Below are 18,155 nucleotides of genomic sequence, written 5' to 3' on the forward strand. Positions count from 1 at the left end.
CCATCATTTGTAGGGAATCCAGCCCCCTATATCCCCAAATAGAACTTCCATAAGTTGCCACCGAGATACATTTGGCCTTATAGATTTTCAATATGGCTATGAATGGCCTAGCCCCAAGTTTTTTGGAGAACCCCTGAAGGGCTGCAGAAGTTCTTGCTAGGGCAGTTGCTCTGTTCTTGACCTGGGGACCCCAATTACCCTTCTCATCAAATGTGATTCCCAAGTAGGGGAACGTAGTTACTCGGGCAAGCTTCTCCTGCCCACACAGGAAAGTTTTATGACAATTTGTCCTTGCTACTCTTCCCATGAGCATAATTTGAGATTTCTTTGAGTTTATTTTCAAATCTAGTGAGGTCATGAAAGTTTCAAGAGCATCCAAGAGGCGCTGGAGGCCCACCCCAGTACGCGCAAGGAGGACCGCGTCATCCGCGTAGAGGACAGGAATCCCCTGTTCCCCTGCACGCGGAATATCCGGGGTCACATCCCTAAGAGCCGGCTCCAGAGCATTTACATATAGAGTGAACAACAGGGGAGCCAAAATGCACCCCTGTCTAACACCTCTCTCAGAAGCAAAGGCGTCGGTGCACCTGCCTCTCGTGGTGACTCTGATTTTAGCAGTTAAACCCGAGTGCAAATCAGCCAAGAGATTAACTATAGTCCTATCCAGACCCATTTCCAGCAATTTTACCCAGAGCTTTGATCTGTTGACCAGATCAAAAGCAGAGGAGAGGGCCATGAACCCAAGGTACATGGACCCCTCCTTAGCCCTGGTATATTTTTCAATCAGCAAGTGGAGATTAAGGCATTGATCCTGGGTACTTCTTTTTGGTCTAAAACCATATTGCACATTCGTAAGGATACTGTTTTCGGCAACCCATTCATTTAATTTCACTAAAATGACTCTTCCTAGAATCTTAATTGAAGAGTCAATCAATGAGATTGGTCTATAACAAGCAGGGTCCTGCCTATTCCCTTTTTTAAACACAGGGATGATTATAGATGTTTTCCATGATTTAGGTATATTGTCATGGCTTAATGCATTAAAAACCCTGCAAAGTAGTCTAGACCAAAAATTGGGGAAGCATTTAAAGGCATCCGCAGGAACCCCATCGGGTCCTGGGGCCTTTTTCTTTATGGTACAATCTATAGCATGTAAAACTTCCAACGTCTCAAAGTTCAAATGAGTCCCAGTAGCTTTAAAGTCATCCTCACGAGCCCCAAGAGCTCCGCTAGTATGACTGGAATATATGTCACTAAAGTGTTTAATCCAACCTTCGTCAGATATATTTGTTTCAAGGGGGGAATTCTCCTCCCCTGTAAAAAGAGGTTGGTTGACAACTTTCCCAAATTTTCCACTGTTTTTCAGTACTGCTGGGTCTAGGAGCTGGATCCAGGCTTCATCTTTAATCTCTTTTTTCCTGTCTGCTATAGCTTTCTTGTACTGAGCTCTGCATGTAGTGATAAGTACACGATCTTTTGGTACAGCCTTCAAAGCATTTAGTAGTGCAGAATGTGTTTTTGAACATTTATGATCAAACCATCTTCTAATGGGCTCTGTCTTGGGTTTAGAAACAACAGACAGACGGTGGTTAATCTTACAACAAATACTACCAAAGGCAAGTATCACTTCTCTGTTTTCAGCCTCACTAGATAGGCACACACCAACTTCGTCCTCAGCGTCAGCGAGTACCTCTTGTACAAAGGGTTCAGGGTTGATGTTATCCCACTTTAATCTGCGTCCCTGATCTTTAAGTTTAAATGCATGTGAGCTAATACTAGGGCCATGTTTACGCCTTAGTAAACCAGTGGTTACTATATCCAAGGAGACAGGATTGTGATCACTAAAGACAGAAACCACAGTTTTATATATTAAAACCTTATCTAAAAAACACAATGAAATAAAAATATAATCAATAATAGAGCCATTGTCTGTTCCCTTAAATGTAGATAATCTAGCCCCCCCTTCCCCACACCCAGACTCATATAGATTCCATCCTGCTAAAAAGTTCTCTAGACACTCCCCCTGTTTATTGTGTTCAAGATGGATAGGTGTACAGTTCTGGGGGGAATCTACGTCATCGCAAACACACATTGATAAACACGGGTGTATATTGAAATCACCCAAAAAGATGATTTCAAAAGAGTGAACATTTTCACTATAGACTGACAAAAATTGATCCAATCTATCTAGGCTATAGAGAGTACAGTCAGATGCATTGGAATTATAAAAATGTATAAATAAAATATTGGGAGAATCTGCCGACGAAAGTTCAACTATTAGACATTGTTCGGAACCTGAATCACATTTCTTTAGATGGCCATTAATGTCTGTTTTAAAGAGGCTCAACAGGCCTCCCTTGGCTCTGCCAGCAACGCTAGCTACTGCAGGGATACAGAAATGACTATATCCATCTAAAGAAAAACTGTTATTTGTATCCCAGGTTTCCTGCAAGGCAATTATATCATACCTTGTAATCAAGTCTACCCATGCCACATTTCCTACTTTGGTCTTAATTCCTGCAATGTTCCAGGTAAGGATACTAAATACTTCTACCTGTTTCTCATCACAGCTTATATGTGCAGGTGAAAGTCAATCATTTTGGTCCAAAAAGGATAGAGGAGCATAGCGGTTAGACAGCAATAAAGGTTGTACAAAGGGATTATGATGAACTGGATGAGGTGAGTGATATTTGATGTTTCGATGTTGATCTTGGCCCCATCTGTTATTTGTGTCCCTAATATTATCCCACCCAAATGCAGGAGTCCTAGGGTAGGTAACATTCTGTTGTTCTCCGTAAAAGAATTTTAAAGTTAATGGGACAACAGTGCCCTGCCTGCGCTGGGGCGGGAGTAAGTTGGTAAGGATGTTAGGAAGGACACCTGCATGTGAAAAACTCACTGCCACACAATCCCCTTTAAATTTTTTGGGGCGGTTACCCAGCCAGGATACCCTTTTTGCAGTCTTAATCTCTTGAGCCAATTGCTGATCCCCTCCCCGGGCTAGTCTCACATTATTTGTGAGCCATTGCTGGTAGTTTCAACTATGCCTGGTTGCAAGGGGGGGATATTTGCTAATACAAGAACAACAGGTGAAGCTTCAACTATAAATTGTAAAGGGTCAGTTGTCTGGACTTGCGCTAAGGGGATATCAACTCTTAAGGAGCCATCCCCGTTACCACCTAAATTGTCGGCACTTGATAGTGAGGGCTGTATTAGGGGATTATTAGGCAACAGATCCTCTATTCCTTCACCAACATCATCTGCATCTGCATGCTCCCCAGTATTGTTGGCCATATTTCCAACCAGCGTGGTAATATTTTCAACACCCTCAACTAACTTGTACTGCTGCCCACCTAGCTTTTTAACATCAGTTTGTAATTTATCTATCTTTGCCACTAGAGGTTTAATAATAGCTCTAATTTTGATATCAATCAACTCAGCAATTTTTGCAAGCAAATCATCTTGAACGCTAGATTTTACTCTCCCCTCTCCTTTTTCCTTTAACTTATCCTTGGGAGTAATTGCCCTCTTCCTCCTTGACCCCGACCTTAGCCCTGATCGTTTTGACTGGGTTTTAGCACCAGAATGTTCTATCCGGGGGGGCATGGTCGATTAGAGACTGATCCTCATCAGAGAGACCGGACTGAACCTCCTGTTCCGAGTCACTGTCTATGTTGTTCACTGGGTCCGTAATAAGTGCCTCGGGGGCATGCACTATAATCTCAGTTTGATTGCGGCTACCCTGGTTGATGGAGAGGGCTGGACAAGCCTCTGGATCAGTTTCCAAGGATATAATATCGTCAGTTGGAGGCAATATACAAGGGGTCAAGCATTGTAGGTCTGGTGACTGGCTCAACCCCAAAGATTCTCTTCTCTGTGTGTTTATTTTCTGCACAGTTTGAACCAAATAATTTTCCATAGTGTTTGTGGCAGTGACCACGCCTCTTTTAGGCATCCTGCCCCTACACCCAGGGAGCAGTCTCCACAGTCTTATGTGGGCGTGACAAAACAACAGTGCCTTACTTGGTTAGTCCGATTGCCGACAGCGTTTCTGGCCCTGGTCCTGTCGCCTCCTGCCGCTGAGGGCCGTAGAGGGCCCGCCCTTTGCCCGGGCTTAGCCCCGGGCGTCCCGCTCGCGTCCCGCGACGCGGGGGTTTCTGGTGTTTTATGGCGCCAGCGGCGCTCTCCTTCCGCGTCAATTCCGCGCCGCCGCGAGGCCTGCCGGGTGTTGTGGTTCCCGGAGCGGCGGCGCGATGCTTAAGGGCAGAGTGACTCTCTGCGGTGGCGGCTTGGCGTCCTTGGTGTTCCTGGCAGTATCGGCGTGGCAGGTAAGTTCTATGGTCTCCCCCTCTCTGCCGGGGTGTCTGGTGTTTTATGGCGCCAGCGGCGCTCTCCTTCCGCGTCTATTCCGCGCCGCCGCGAGGCCTGCCGGGTGTTGTGGTTCCCGGAGCGGCGGAGCGATGCTTAAGGGCAGAGTGACTCTCGGCGGTGGCGGCTTGGCGTCCTTGGTGTCCCTGGCAGTATCGGCGTGGCAGGTAAGTTCTATGGTCTCCCCCGCTCTGCCGGGGTGTCTGGTGTTTTATGGCGCCAGCGGAGCTCTCCTTCCGCGTCAATTCCGCGCCGCCGCGAGGCCTGCCGGGTGTTGTGGTTCCCGGAGCAGCGGCGCGATGCTTAAGGGCAGAGTGACTCTCGGCGGTGGCGGCTTGGCGTCCTTGGTGTCCCTGGCAGTATCTGCGTGGCAGGTAAGTTCTATGGTCTCTCAAATCATTGGCTAGCATAGATCGATGGGCTATATTCTAGCTTTATTTCTTTTCTTTATCTCTCTTGCTGCCTCATACTGCTCTGACCTGTATGTCTGTAGCTGCCTCGTAGCTTCCTGTGTCTCCAGGATCTCTAAACTCATTTTTCTGCACACTGCACATCTCACTACCTGCCAAGCGGTATTCTTCTCACTGCCCATCACAGAGCTCTCCCTCATTGCTCACTACTGGCGACAACCAGAGCAACACGCCCGGGCATTGTAGAGCGTGGCTAACAATTCAGAAGCAGAGCCCACTTACACTGAGGGGTCATTTCTGCATCTTATGTTCTGCAGTCTGTTCCTTGTAGTGTCGTTGTAGCGACAGTAAAGCACAAAAAGTTCCACGAGCGCCAGCGTGTGACAGAGGGACCCACGAGCGTCCACATGGGACCCGAAAGTGTGTGCGCTCGTTGCCCTGCTTCACACCTGCAGTGAGTTGTATACAGTAGGACATACGGACTTGTGACTTTTGCTGTGCAGTTATAAATATTCATAAAATGTAAATATTATTGCACGGATAAGGAGGGATTTGTGAAAAAGCAGGATATTTTATGTTGCCGCTCTTGGTTGGTATTTTCTCAAACCTAAGACAATGTTTTTCTTTTTTCCGTGCAAATAAACTGTTATGAACAGACTAGCAACCCGCTTTTATCACTTTGCACGTTGAGCGCTATCCAAAGATTATGATATGTGCGTTTTTCCGTAGGCGTGGCAGTGTACGCATGTAGAAGCATTACAAAACAAGCATTGGCATAGCCAAAAGGACTCGCTTTTGGGACCTTATAAGTGTTTAGTTATCCAGCACAATATCCTTGGTGCAACAACATCAACTGTTGCATAGCTAAACACTTATAAGGTCCCAAAGGCGAGACCTATTGGCTATGCCAATGCTGGTTATTCCTGGTGGTCCCTGTAGGAGTGGCTGGCCACCATCAACCTTATTTTGGCCTAATGTAAGCATGGATCTTTTATTTTACTAAAATCGTATGTATAAAATGCTTATAGGAGCTTTCAGAGGGCACTCTTCACCCACTGGTCAGTTACTGTGTCTTTCACATTTTTCTTGGCCCACTGCAGCATGGGGCAGCGGGTTAGCCTGTTTCAGCCATTGGCTAACTTCACTGTGAGTGACTGCATTCTGCCCTATCACAAGGAGCATGCCCACACACACCAATTATTTTAAGTGCCATTGCTTAATACGGCACAAAAAGTATTTTAGTATTCATAAACTGTACTTTATTGATAAAAGACCATCAACTTGTATGACAAAGCAAAATGACTTGTGGCCAACTCCAGACCAGACCCATTGGCTTTGCCAATGCTTGTTTTTTAATGTTGTGAAAGGGGGGGGGTTGCGGGAAGTCACCAGGGTCATTAAATCCATGCAATGTTCACAAAAGACAAACCCTGGAGCCCCATTGGTGTCTTAGAAATTAGTACTGTGTCATCAGCTAAAAGTAATGCAGGTATCTTATTGCCAGCCAATTTGGTGCAATAAGTTACAAAATCTTCTAGATGGTTTAAGACATTGTTAATATACAATGAGAACAGAATGGGGGTCAACACCTAACACTGAAGCACTCTTCTCCCAATGGAGATACAATCTCAATTCCCCTAGTTTCCCCCACATGACTTGGGCTTAGCAGTTATTGTGCATTCATATAATCATGGCGAGAATATGATCAGGTGTGCCCATTCCCTCAAATGCTGCCCATAAACTACCGTCAGGGGAATCAAATGAAATGCAGACCTTAAGTCTAAAAAAGCATCAAAAGTGATCCAGCTGCAAGACAGCAGATTTCCAATAAATTAGCAGTCATTCTCCGTCTCCAGCCTTGAAGTTTGTCAAGAATTTGTCTGCAAAAGATTTTTCGGAGGTTGTTGATTAGACTAATAGGTATGTCATTATCAATTAGCCCGATTTCCTTAATCATGAACAGGATTGATCTTTGTTCTTCTCCAAGTTTTAGGTAGGTCAGCGCCTGCCAGTATAGTGTTTGACAATGTGTTGATATACAGAAGCCAAAAGATTCCCCGGTATTTTGTCGAGGCCTGGAGGCTTATCGAGTTTCGCACTACCAACGGGTTGAAGCTTGTTATGCATTGAGAAATCCATGCACTCAGTACAGGGCACTTTCTTCAATGGAACTAATACGTCCCAACAGGAAGTATCAATGGTAAAGTTGGCACATGCATCAGCAAAATGCTTAAAGCAGATGTGGGATTCAGCTGACAACCAGGGGCGGTGGGTGAGATTAGAAAGTGGTGGGGCGCAAAGTGATTTGCATACAGCACCGTAGCGAGCGAGCGCAGCGAGCGAGCCCGAACTCCCAAAGGGGGGTTTGGGGGGATAACCCCCCCCAAGAAAATTTTGAAAAAAAAAGAAGAAAAATCGTGCATTTTCAAGCAAATTTGAGAAAGCAGGAAGGTTAATAAAGCAATTGTGAAAGTGCAGTTATTACATTAATAGATGGCATAACATAGGTAGCTGCTTATTCAGTATAACCACAGAGCTTCATACATTCCGTCCTATTATGCTCAGACTGAATCTGGTTACCAGGCCAACTGGCTCACTTTCAAGAACAGGACCGTATTCAAACCACTTAAATGGACATACAAATCAGCAAATGACATGGCATTCAACCTACTCTCTGACACCCTACCATGCTACACACCAACTTGGAACTTTAGATTCACCAATCACAACTTTCAAATCAGCAAATGACACGGCTCCCAACACCCTCTCTGACACTCTACCATACTACACACCAGATCAGAACCTTAGATCCACCAATCACAACCTTCAAACAACACCAAAGCCACCATGTTTGCCTCCTAGTTCTGGGACTTTTACATCTCTGTCCTTCTACACCGAAACTCCACATCACCCAATATGTGGCCCATCCAATCTCTGCAGGAATTTCAGATGGCATTGAAAAGACATGTGCTTCAAGGAAAAAGCACAGCGGCATGGCGGATGTCGGCAATGGCATTTAAAGAACGTGCAATACAAAATAACGTTATATGGGCAAACATTTTTGTTGTTTTCCCCAAACATTTTTTATTAAGTAAATAGAACACTATGAGCGATCCGTACAGGAGAGCTGCATAATTGTGACCAATTGACTACAATCAACAATCCAGGGGAGAGGATGTAGCCTTACGGCTAGAGCGGTCGGCTTTGAAGCTGGGTAACCTGGTTAGACTCTCAGCAACAACACTCTACATCCTGTGATTCAGGGCAAATCACTTAATCTCCCCGTGCCTACCAATAAAAAAATGAAGGTGTTCATCTATAACGAAACTGGTGCTCATGTAAAGCGCTCTGATACCCGATGTCTCAGGTCTAGTTCGCGCTATATAAAACTCAAAAAAGAAAAAATCTGAACTTCAAGGTCTGCTTAGCCATACAATATGACTATTCAATGATCAAATTATACAGGTCCTACACACGGTCACTGCGAGGAACCTATGAAGCAATGACTGATGACTCATATGCCTTCCCCATAGGCCTATACACCCAGGAAGCAGCACGTGACTCTTCTGTAGCAACTCTGCGAGTCACTCTTGTGGAATGCTCAAGAGGAACTGACCCTTTTCTAAGCGGAACAGCTTTGAAAAACCGGAAAGAGAATGAGCTTTACTCCGTAATGCTAGGAGTGTTGTCTTTATATCTTTGGCACCTCACCTGTTCTAGGGCCCTCCGGTACGCATGCTTGAGCCTGGAACTTCCCATTATCAGAATAAGTGAGTGGATGTGGTTGTCTGCTTGTTGGTCTCTGGTGTTTGTGGCTGTGTGCATGTGTGAGTATGGTTGAGTTTACATGTGCTGGTGTTTGTGGCTGTTTGCATGTGTGAGCAGGTTTGCGTTTACATGTGCTGGTGTTTTTGGCTGTTTACATGTGTGAGTATGTTTGAGTTTACATGTGTTTGGGAAATAATTACAATCAATGCAATGAACTCCCCACTGTATTTATGTCCTGAGTAATTTGCCACAGACTCCTGTGCACTGAGATATCTACACAACAATATTAACCTCCTCCCTGCAGCTAGGCAACATGCAAAAATGCAATTTCATAAAAACTCATACTTACAGGCCGTGGAGATAGCATTTATACCAGATAAAAGCCAGCCACTCTGTTTCTATTAATGTCAGATTTCTGCATCCGTTATCTCTCTAGAGGAACCATGACCAAGGCTGAGAGGTAAAGTGGGCGTAAAATTAGACTTTAAATTTGCTTTTGAAGTGAGATGAAATCCAAATATTGGCAAAGCGAATGTGTTTGACTTTTATAGTAAATACAGATACACACCATCCAAGCACATGTTGACTCGACATAGATGATACATGCATGTAAACATCCATGCACTCTCAGACTAACACACCTACAGTACCACATGCATACATACCACCGGGCAGACCCCCATGCCGACAGAACAACAGACCCCAGGCAAACAGAACAAGAGACCCCCCCACACACACAGAACAACAGACCCCCATGCACACAGAACAACATACCCCCCCAGGCACACAGAACAACAGACCCCCCCAGGCACACAGAACAACAGACCCCCAGACACACAGAACAACAGACCCCCAGGCACACAGAACAACAGACCCCCATGCACACAGAACAACAGACCCCCATGCACACAGAACAACAGACCCCCAGGGACACAGAACAACCGCCCCCCCTGGCACAGAGAACAACCGGCCCCCTGGTACACAGAGAGCAACCGGCCCCCTGGTACACAGAACAACAGACCACCCCAGGCACACAGACCAACCGGCCCCCAGGCACACAGAACAACAGACCGCCCCAGGCACACAGAACAAGAGACCCCCAGGAACACAGAACAAGAGACCCCCAGGAACACAGAACAGACCCCCCACACACAGAACAACAGACCCCCCACACACACAGAACAACACACCCCCATACACACAGAACAACACACCCCCATACACACAGAACAACACACCCCCATACACACAGAACCAACACACCCCCATACACACAGAACAACACACCCCCAGGCACACAGAACAACAGACCCCCAGGCACACAGAAAAACAGACCCCCAGGCACACAGAAAAACAGACCCCCAGGCACACAGAAAAACAGACCCCCAGGCACACAGAAAAACAGACCCCCAGGCACACAGAAAAACAGACCCCCAGGCACACAGACCAACAGACCCCCAGGCACCAAGTTCCCTATTTCTATTGAGCAGCAGTTCATGTTAGTAAACGGAACGCGTGTCACGTCGAATCGGACAGCTGGAGAAAAACAGATCGGGTGTGCCCTCAGTCCTGGTGACAAGGCCACACATTAGTGTTTCTGTGTTATTCATCAGGACAGCGACATGTGGCACACATGACATATCACACCCAGTGTCTACATACTGCTAGCACTGGAACGTGTCTATAGATTAAGGTTGTACAATAAAGCTTTTGTTCTAAAAACAAACAAAAAACGGGCAAGACAGATTACTTTTGCAGTTTTGTACAAAGCGAACTCTTCCCGAAGGTATTGGAGAGTTTTACATTACAGACAAACAAATTCATTTTTGATAGGCGCGGAGAGATTTATTAAGTGGTGTACCCAGAATGGCATGAGGTTGAGCCAAGGTCGAGAATCGAACCTTGGTTCGGTGCCTGGACAGCTTCCAGCAGCTCATGAGGCACTCGGTGAAGAGGCCTGCCCTACCTCATCACCCATCCTTCCTCCTCGCACTCCACCACATCCACCCCATCCCCACAGCACCACCCCCAACACACCCAACTGCTCTCTGCTCTGCAGCTGAACCTTCAGTGCACAATGGAAATCTAATAACATTCTTGGCGCCTTCGACCCCCAACCGAAAACTGATGGAATAAAGCAGCCTCACAGCTAACCCCTCATTGCAATTATGGCATTAAACAAGTTCAGCCTGAAAAGATGAGGCTGACGAATACTTCTGCAAACAGGCTGAAACCTTAGCCCAAGCAATGCTCATTAATAATGCATCCCATTTCATACACACACAAGGCACTTAAAATTACCTTTATATCCGTTTCAATCATGCAAATGGCCTCGGATTCACTGCCCCCACCTTGTTTATTAAAGCAAACCAATATGCAATATGAAAAGCTCAAATCTTTTAAAGCAATAACGTAAAAACACTCACAAGTTAAAACAAGTTCATGTTCTGTATTCCCACGAGTGAAATACAGCTCTTTATTGTTCTATCAGGATTCCTTCTTCAAAAACATTGCCTTCATTTTTGAAATGCAAACAATATTGTTTGAAGACAAACTGCAGTGGTCCGTTTGTTTCAGCAACATTCCCACACAAAAGAACTGCGTCCTGGGCCGCAAGAGGATTTTACGAGCATGGAAAACACAAGGCGAGTAGAAGGAACATGACAACGGCGCGCTAACGATGGCATTTCCAAAGGTTTGTGTCGTTTTATTCCATGCTCCCACAGTCGAATCGGGCTCAGCTCCCATAGACGGGTTTACTGGGAATCCTTTTCCACAAAGCATTTGGCAAGGGAAATCTAGATCAGATAATGACTGCAAAGGGGGACGACAACATTCGAGCTAGAGGAGGCGTCACTTCCTCCTCCTTGCTGGAAACTAAAGCTGACTTCAATACAAACATTTGAGATAGTTAGTACAGGCCCCTTTTCACCTGTTTAAAAGAATTATTCACCTCAACAAAGAAATACAAAGCAGGAATCGTGAAGTTTTAAAAAGCTTAATTCTACAAAGTGCATTTTGTACCTTCGTAAAGTTTAGACGATATATTTTGTAAAGATCAAGCGTACCTTTTTTATTCCCCTGTTAATATACTTCATTTTCTTTGTGCTGAGTCTTAATTGATGTTTGCTGCGCAGACACAGGTGTGGGTCTTGTAGCATAAAAAGCAAGCATTCCGATAAAATGAGTAGAGAAGAGAAAATGAACTTACGGGCCAAAGCAGATTAAGCGTGGCGCTTACAAAAGCTGGGCCGTCTTCCCTCGCGCAGCTCAGCGCTCACCTGTCCAGCCCCAAGTGAATCCACAGGGCCAGCTGCGGAGATGCCAATGAGGCTTTAATTATTGATGTCTTGGGGGAAAGCGCCCTGCATTGGCACAGATAAACCTGTAAAAGTCAGGCGTTCGTGCGCATTGTGAAACGCAAACAGGGAGGCAGGGGCAGCCTCGGTGCGCCGGGGCCTGAATATTCTTTCCTCGCATTAACTGCTCTCAACTTGCTGGCGCGAGCACGGGCACTGACGCGGGTCGATGCTAGTTCCGGGCTAAATGCCCGCCTTTACTCCTGTGACACCTTCCGAGCGGTGGTAGGACTAGCCAATCCTGGCGCTGGGGGGGGCACATTTACCACTCGCCCTTTTTTTAACGTGTTTTCAGCGGCGGCGCCTGTAAGAAGCAGCACCCCTCTCTATGGGGAAAGTCTAGCGCGCATGCTCGGGCAAGGTGGCACCTCACCTTGTCATGCCCAGTACTGCTGCAGCTGAGTGAGGACTGTCACTCAAGCTGCAGCAGCCCAGCCAGCCCCACCCCCTGCGCACTTCCCACTCCCGGCCGGTAGCGCTGATAACACAGTCACACAGAGGTAATTATTGCCGCAAATACCACGGTGCGTCCATGTGGCTTAGTGGGGCTACGCCCCTACGCCCCAATGGACGCACCGCTGCTGCTGACAACCCCAGAGGCTAACAGCTTGTGTTCTATCCGTTAAGGAGAAGATCCAGCGGAGAACGGGTCCTTGGATGCCAATCTCCTGCAGTCACCTGATGATGATTATGATGATGAGGTGTAAGACCTTGTCAAATGCTGTAGAGAGGTCCAGGAGAATGAGGGCCTACCATCTCTGTCAAGGATCATGTGGATGTTGTCTGTGGCAGAAATGTGTGTGTTGTACAGGGGAATGTTTAAGGGACTGTTTAGGGCGTGGGAAGGGAAGGATATATAAATGTTTAGGGAGGCCGAGGTTTTTTATTAAGTATGACAAGAGCCAAGGCAATGCATACCTGAGCTGTGCACCGTTCTCATTAAAGCAGCCTTCTTCACATAATGGGAGTCGTATGGTGCTGGGGAGACCATCCTGCCGAGGAAGAAGTGAAACTTTGCTTCCTTGTTTTCCTGAGGCGTGCTAAGACCATTATTTACCTGCGAAGTGTTTGCATATTTGAAATGCCACTCAGCCTTACCAGTGTGATTATTAGTTCTAACTTACGCTTCCACTAAAGCAATAGCTCCAGAACCGCACAACATGTATTCTATTTCTACTTCCTGAAGCCGAGTCACCAGCTTTTAAATAACAGAACTCGTAACAGAAAATTAGATTTGCCATGCTTTTGTTAAAATGCACACCAATATTTAACATTTTTGTTTCATTGTTGAAAACGTGATAAACTCACAACAAGATGTTCAAGTATTTAAATAAGCTGTGCGGATAGCTGAAGGACAGGCTGAGTTTAGGGCTGTATTCACAGGTGGACCTCCACCTTCATGGCGGAAGGCAATAAAAGCTACTCTTCCTTTATAAGCTGCAAGTAAAATAGCCTAGGCTCCATCTACAAAACCCAAAAACGTGTGCATGCTCCACCTTGAAGTCCAGTCGCTGTCCTACAGGTGATCTGCAAAGATGTGAGACCCAGGCACTATGTCCCAGTCTAATGTGCTTCATTCTTTACTATTTGTGTTCCACTGCTCACGGTCATGGTAGCCATCATGCTCAGCTGCACCTTCGACAATAAGATCTGAAGGAACCTCAAATTAACTGAAACAGCTGGAAGTAATCACAGCCTCCAGATCTGGTATTTGTGTGTGTTGCTGTACATAATGGTTCTCTGTAGATTGCTTTGGGAGCAAAGGAGAGTTTCACATCCACTACTGCCTTTCCTTTTACAGCTACAAAATAGTTTAAGAATCAAATTCAGTATGCAACTGACATAAAACACCTACCTGGTGCCGGTTTCCCAATCTTCATCATCCTTTTCTTTCTCTTCTTTGGCATCAGGGGTGTGTGGATGCTTCTGAACAATTCGCATGCCGCCAGCCTTCACTGAAACGAAGACATCACAAATCAAAAGTCAGCTGTCCCGTCTCATCAAAAATAGGCATCGATGCATTTTACATCGCATGTATTTTATAGTTTTGTACAGTGCAAAGTACCAAACGGTAGGATTTTTACATGGAACCACAGTGTTGTCACAGTCATGCAGATAAAAAACCATCATAATCAATGCAATTATTCAAGCATTGGAATTAGATATATCAAAAAAGAGGAAGGAGACCCAAGGAAGAGGGCATGAAAACTGAGGGAAGAAGAGCATGGGATAGAGTAGGATTAGGAGTGTGGGGTGGCGCGAAAGGTAGAGGAGAAGTGAAATTGACAAGGAAGAGGAGGAGTAGAAAAGGAGGAACAGAGCAAGAAAAAGGGAGGTGACTAAATTAGAGGGTTGGGTGGGAAACGGCAAGAAATTGAATAAAGTGAAAAAGTATGGTACAAGACTAAGGGTAAGAGATGGAGCGGGAGGAAATAAGAGTGGGAAAGGTGCAACATGAGTTAGAGAGAACAGAGATGGTGTGGGTGTATAGTGGAAGAAGAGTGTGTGGAAGTGAGGCAGAAGAGGGAAGACAGAGGGCAGGGAAGAACTCAAAGAAAGCTGAAGCAGAGGACGAAGAGGCAATTGGGAAGAGGAAAGGGTAGATAGCAATGAGGATGAAACAGGAGTGGGAAGAGAAAGGGTAATGAGTCAAAGGAAGAGAAAGGAGGAGCATAACATGACGAAAGCTGTTCAGGTCCAGGTAGGCATGACATTTTTGACTGGACAGAGATAAAGCTATCCTGCATTGGGCACATGATCAGTAGTTATCGAGTTAGATAAACTTTATTATTTTACTGTTCCCTTATACTTTACCACAGGGAGACTCCACAGTCAGGGTGGAGATCTGCCTATGGTAAAGTATAGGGACAATTTAACATGTATGAAACATAATAAATTAGTAAAAGCATGTAAGATATATATGAAATGTACACTAATTTTATCTATTAAGCATAACATTTAAAAATCTCCTGAATTATCTTAATTTTGAATAAAATCTATAACTATTTGAATATATAATACATTAAGCTACAAATATTTTTCTGGAGTGCAAATTAAAAAATAAATTCCCACCGGAAGTAAAAAAAAAAACGTTATTGTGCAATATGTATTGAAAGTGATGTATAGAATTAAAAGTAGTTAAAACTATTTTTTTTAATAAAAATGAATGTCACAATTTATAAATATTAAAAAAGTTGTATAAATATTTTAGCATTCAATACATTTTGTTTTGATGTTTAACATTAAATTATATTAACATTTTTTATTATTTTAAATAATGTATTATTTCCCTCCTTTTTTAATGTACCAACCTTCCACATTGTCTATGGGATGGTGTTGCACTATCAATGGTTGGATGGTTGGTCATGAGTGGTGCTGAACTTTCTACATTTTCTTTTTTAGCAGTAGTAACGCACAGTCACAATTTGACTCCACCCTCTTTTTCAATGGGTGAAGACATGCAAGTGTAAACTTGATTACCATTACACTCCTATTTCGTGAAAAGCTGCAAATGTTTAAATTTATTCAAAATGTTTAAAGTTAATAAAAACTGTAAAAGTAGATTACCGACTATTCTAAGGTACATTTGTGAATAGCCCCAACAATATCCGTATTATGTGTTAGTTTACAGCATGAGCCTAACTCTGTACTTAGGAATGGAGGAGGGCAAGATGCACAAAACAATGGTTGAAAACTGCCTAGTATTTTTGCAACGTGTGGAATTTAGCGAATCGACCTATATACTGTAGGTCACATCACATTCAAACGAGTAACAGTGGGTCGCAATCTGACCAACCGCAACAATATTCGTGAGGTAAGATTCACACTGCAACTCACTGTGCATGGTAGCCATCACAGGAAGGGGGCAGCTGAAGTCAGCAAACCACCATATTGGCTATCATGGGTTCGTTTGTTTTTCCCTTTTAATGCAGCATGTTTTATTTCAAGGAAATGGAGTCTAAATTTTTTTTAAAAAAGTTTAACCTTTGTTTCAGAGTAAGTAGTGGTGCCTTTAACCACTCTCCTTCCCAACTTTTTTCCTCACATTTACAAAAGGAAGAGTTGCCAAGTCGACTTTCCCATTTGCAAATGGGCTACCACCTCCAACTTGGCTAAGGGAGTTTCAGTTTTTTTCAGTTATAAACTATTAATATAACTTTTAATACATTGATACATAGAGACAGGAATCACTACTTGGAGGGGGCACCTACAAACACCCTTTAAATACTAATTCCTTAGTCATTTGATAAACCTATTGTAGGAGTTGGAAAATGTTACAGGCAACTAAAATGGGATTAGTACGTTACAAAAAGTAATTTTGAGAACGCAAACTCCAAATCAAAGAATTTAGGCGACAAAAATGCTTTGTACATCTGATCCTATTAGGGAGTGGGAATAAAGGGAAAAAATCAATTTGTCTAGCTTACTTATGGAATGAAAACGTCTGTGGAAGTAGGCAGCGTCTGTGCTGGCAGAAAAGGGCTCCCTTAGAAGCCTACTAGGAAAATCTATCGGCTCAGGCACTTAATTTTTTCTAATTAAGTGGTAGAACCTCCTCCGCCTCCTGCACTAGATGTTCAGAATGGGGTTGAATAGTAAATAATGGAGTTGAATGGACGAGGCCAGGAGACCCTCAACTCCGGATAAGGTTCTCAGTGATTGAATCTACTACCAAGAGCTGCCTGAGTTCCTTCCTGCGTTCGCTAGCGAGACCCAAAAAACTTTTTGGGGCAAAAGCGAACTAACGGTACTCTGCAGCAATTGCACCCATATGCAACAACCCCTTATTCCACTCCCCACAATATCCAATGGAAGAGCACACACAACTTACTGCAGTCCTCGGACATCATCCACTTACAGGCAACATTCAGAAGAATAGATGTGTACAAATTTGAGGTGTGGAAATAGAAAAGTCCCTTTGTGGAGATAAATACAAACCTGATATAAGATGGCGATATAGTGCTATTTTCATTCAAAAATATGGTCTATCAAGATCACAACAATGGAGGTATCCATAAATCTCCCATAGTCTCAGGGATACCCTGGGTAACCAGCCATACTTGCTTGAGACCGTCCCATTTTAACGATATATTAGTAAATGGGAAGAACACAGAGGGATTATGTCTGAGCTATATCAAACACAAACCAACATTCTTTTCTCACAAAAAAATGCAAAGGCTCTTCTATTAATGGTGGGAAGCGACACTGGGCATTGAAATCCCAGACAAAGTTTGGCTGAGCATTTTAGAGGATCATGAAAACACTAAGGGAAGCTAAGCCACAATTTAGCTACTATAAAATCCTGCACCAATGACATTGGTCACTGGTTAAAATACAGAGGGCATGTATGATAGAGGACACCAAATGTTGGAGATGCAATGCTCAAAATTGTGATACTATACACATTCTGTCTGATTGTACAGTACTCTTCCCCCTACTGGCGTGCAATACGGGACTTGAATACAAATTAAGTTGAGATGATTACACATCCGACAGGGAGACTTGTCCGTTATATGACATGTCATTATTATCCTCTCTGCCCTTTCACACTGAGCGATGGATCTCTAGGACTATAGCGGTGGCAAAAGTGGAGCTACTACAACACTGGAATCAGCCGTAATACCATAATTTCAGTCAATTTAATTGAATGTGTTATTAAAGATTTGGAACATGTATGAGGTCCACATAAAAGTACATACATATTATTGCATAAAAAAATTAAAGATGACAAAAACTCATTACACGAACCATCATAAATTATCAGAGACCTGTCTAGAAATCCTTAGGATAACATTAATCGATATTTTTAATTATCCTTATAGGCAAAAAAAGTTACATTTTTCAACAGCGGTATCTTTTTAGCTCATGGACGAAAACAGAGACGCAATGACCTAAAACATTTGGGCAATCAACAAGAAAAACTGCTTCAACAGAAGAAAAAAAAGGTATTAGGAGCAGACGGATTGAAGTAACAGGGCGTATCTTAGAAAGTGCAAAGAATGTACAAAGGGCAGTAGGTAGCAGCTAGTACAAATACAAAATAAAGTCCAGAATTCATCTTCAGCAGAATGTTCAATTGGGAATTAGCTGCAAGAAAAAAGGAGTAACAGGGCATGTCCTTACCTGTGCAAAAAGCAATTCAGTAGCAGCCAGTACATGTGCAAAAATGCAATCCAGAATCCCACTTAAGTTGAGTTTTAAACATAACAACAAAAACAAGAGTGGGAGATGAGCACAGCGTGTCCCTATT

At 44.0% G+C, this 18,155-nt stretch overlaps 1 protein-coding gene across 1 annotated transcript in view; it reads right to left on the reverse strand.

Moving 5' to 3' along the window:
- DAP (death associated protein) overlaps window positions 1-18,155 on the reverse strand; it is a 184,403-nt gene that overhangs the window by 151,794 nt on the left and 14,454 nt on the right. The window contains exon 2 of the mRNA XM_078687649.1: window positions 13,761-13,860. Coding sequence (XP_078543775.1) covers window positions 13,761-13,860 — 100 coding nt within the window. The remainder of the gene's footprint in view (window positions 1-13,760; window positions 13,861-18,155) is intronic.

The sequence above is a fragment of the Lissotriton helveticus genome, chromosome 4_1 (genome assembly GCF_964261635.1).
Source record: "Lissotriton helveticus chromosome 4_1, aLisHel1.1, whole genome shotgun sequence".
In the NCBI taxonomy this organism is placed as follows: Eukaryota; Metazoa; Chordata; class Amphibia; order Caudata; family Salamandridae; genus Lissotriton; species Lissotriton helveticus.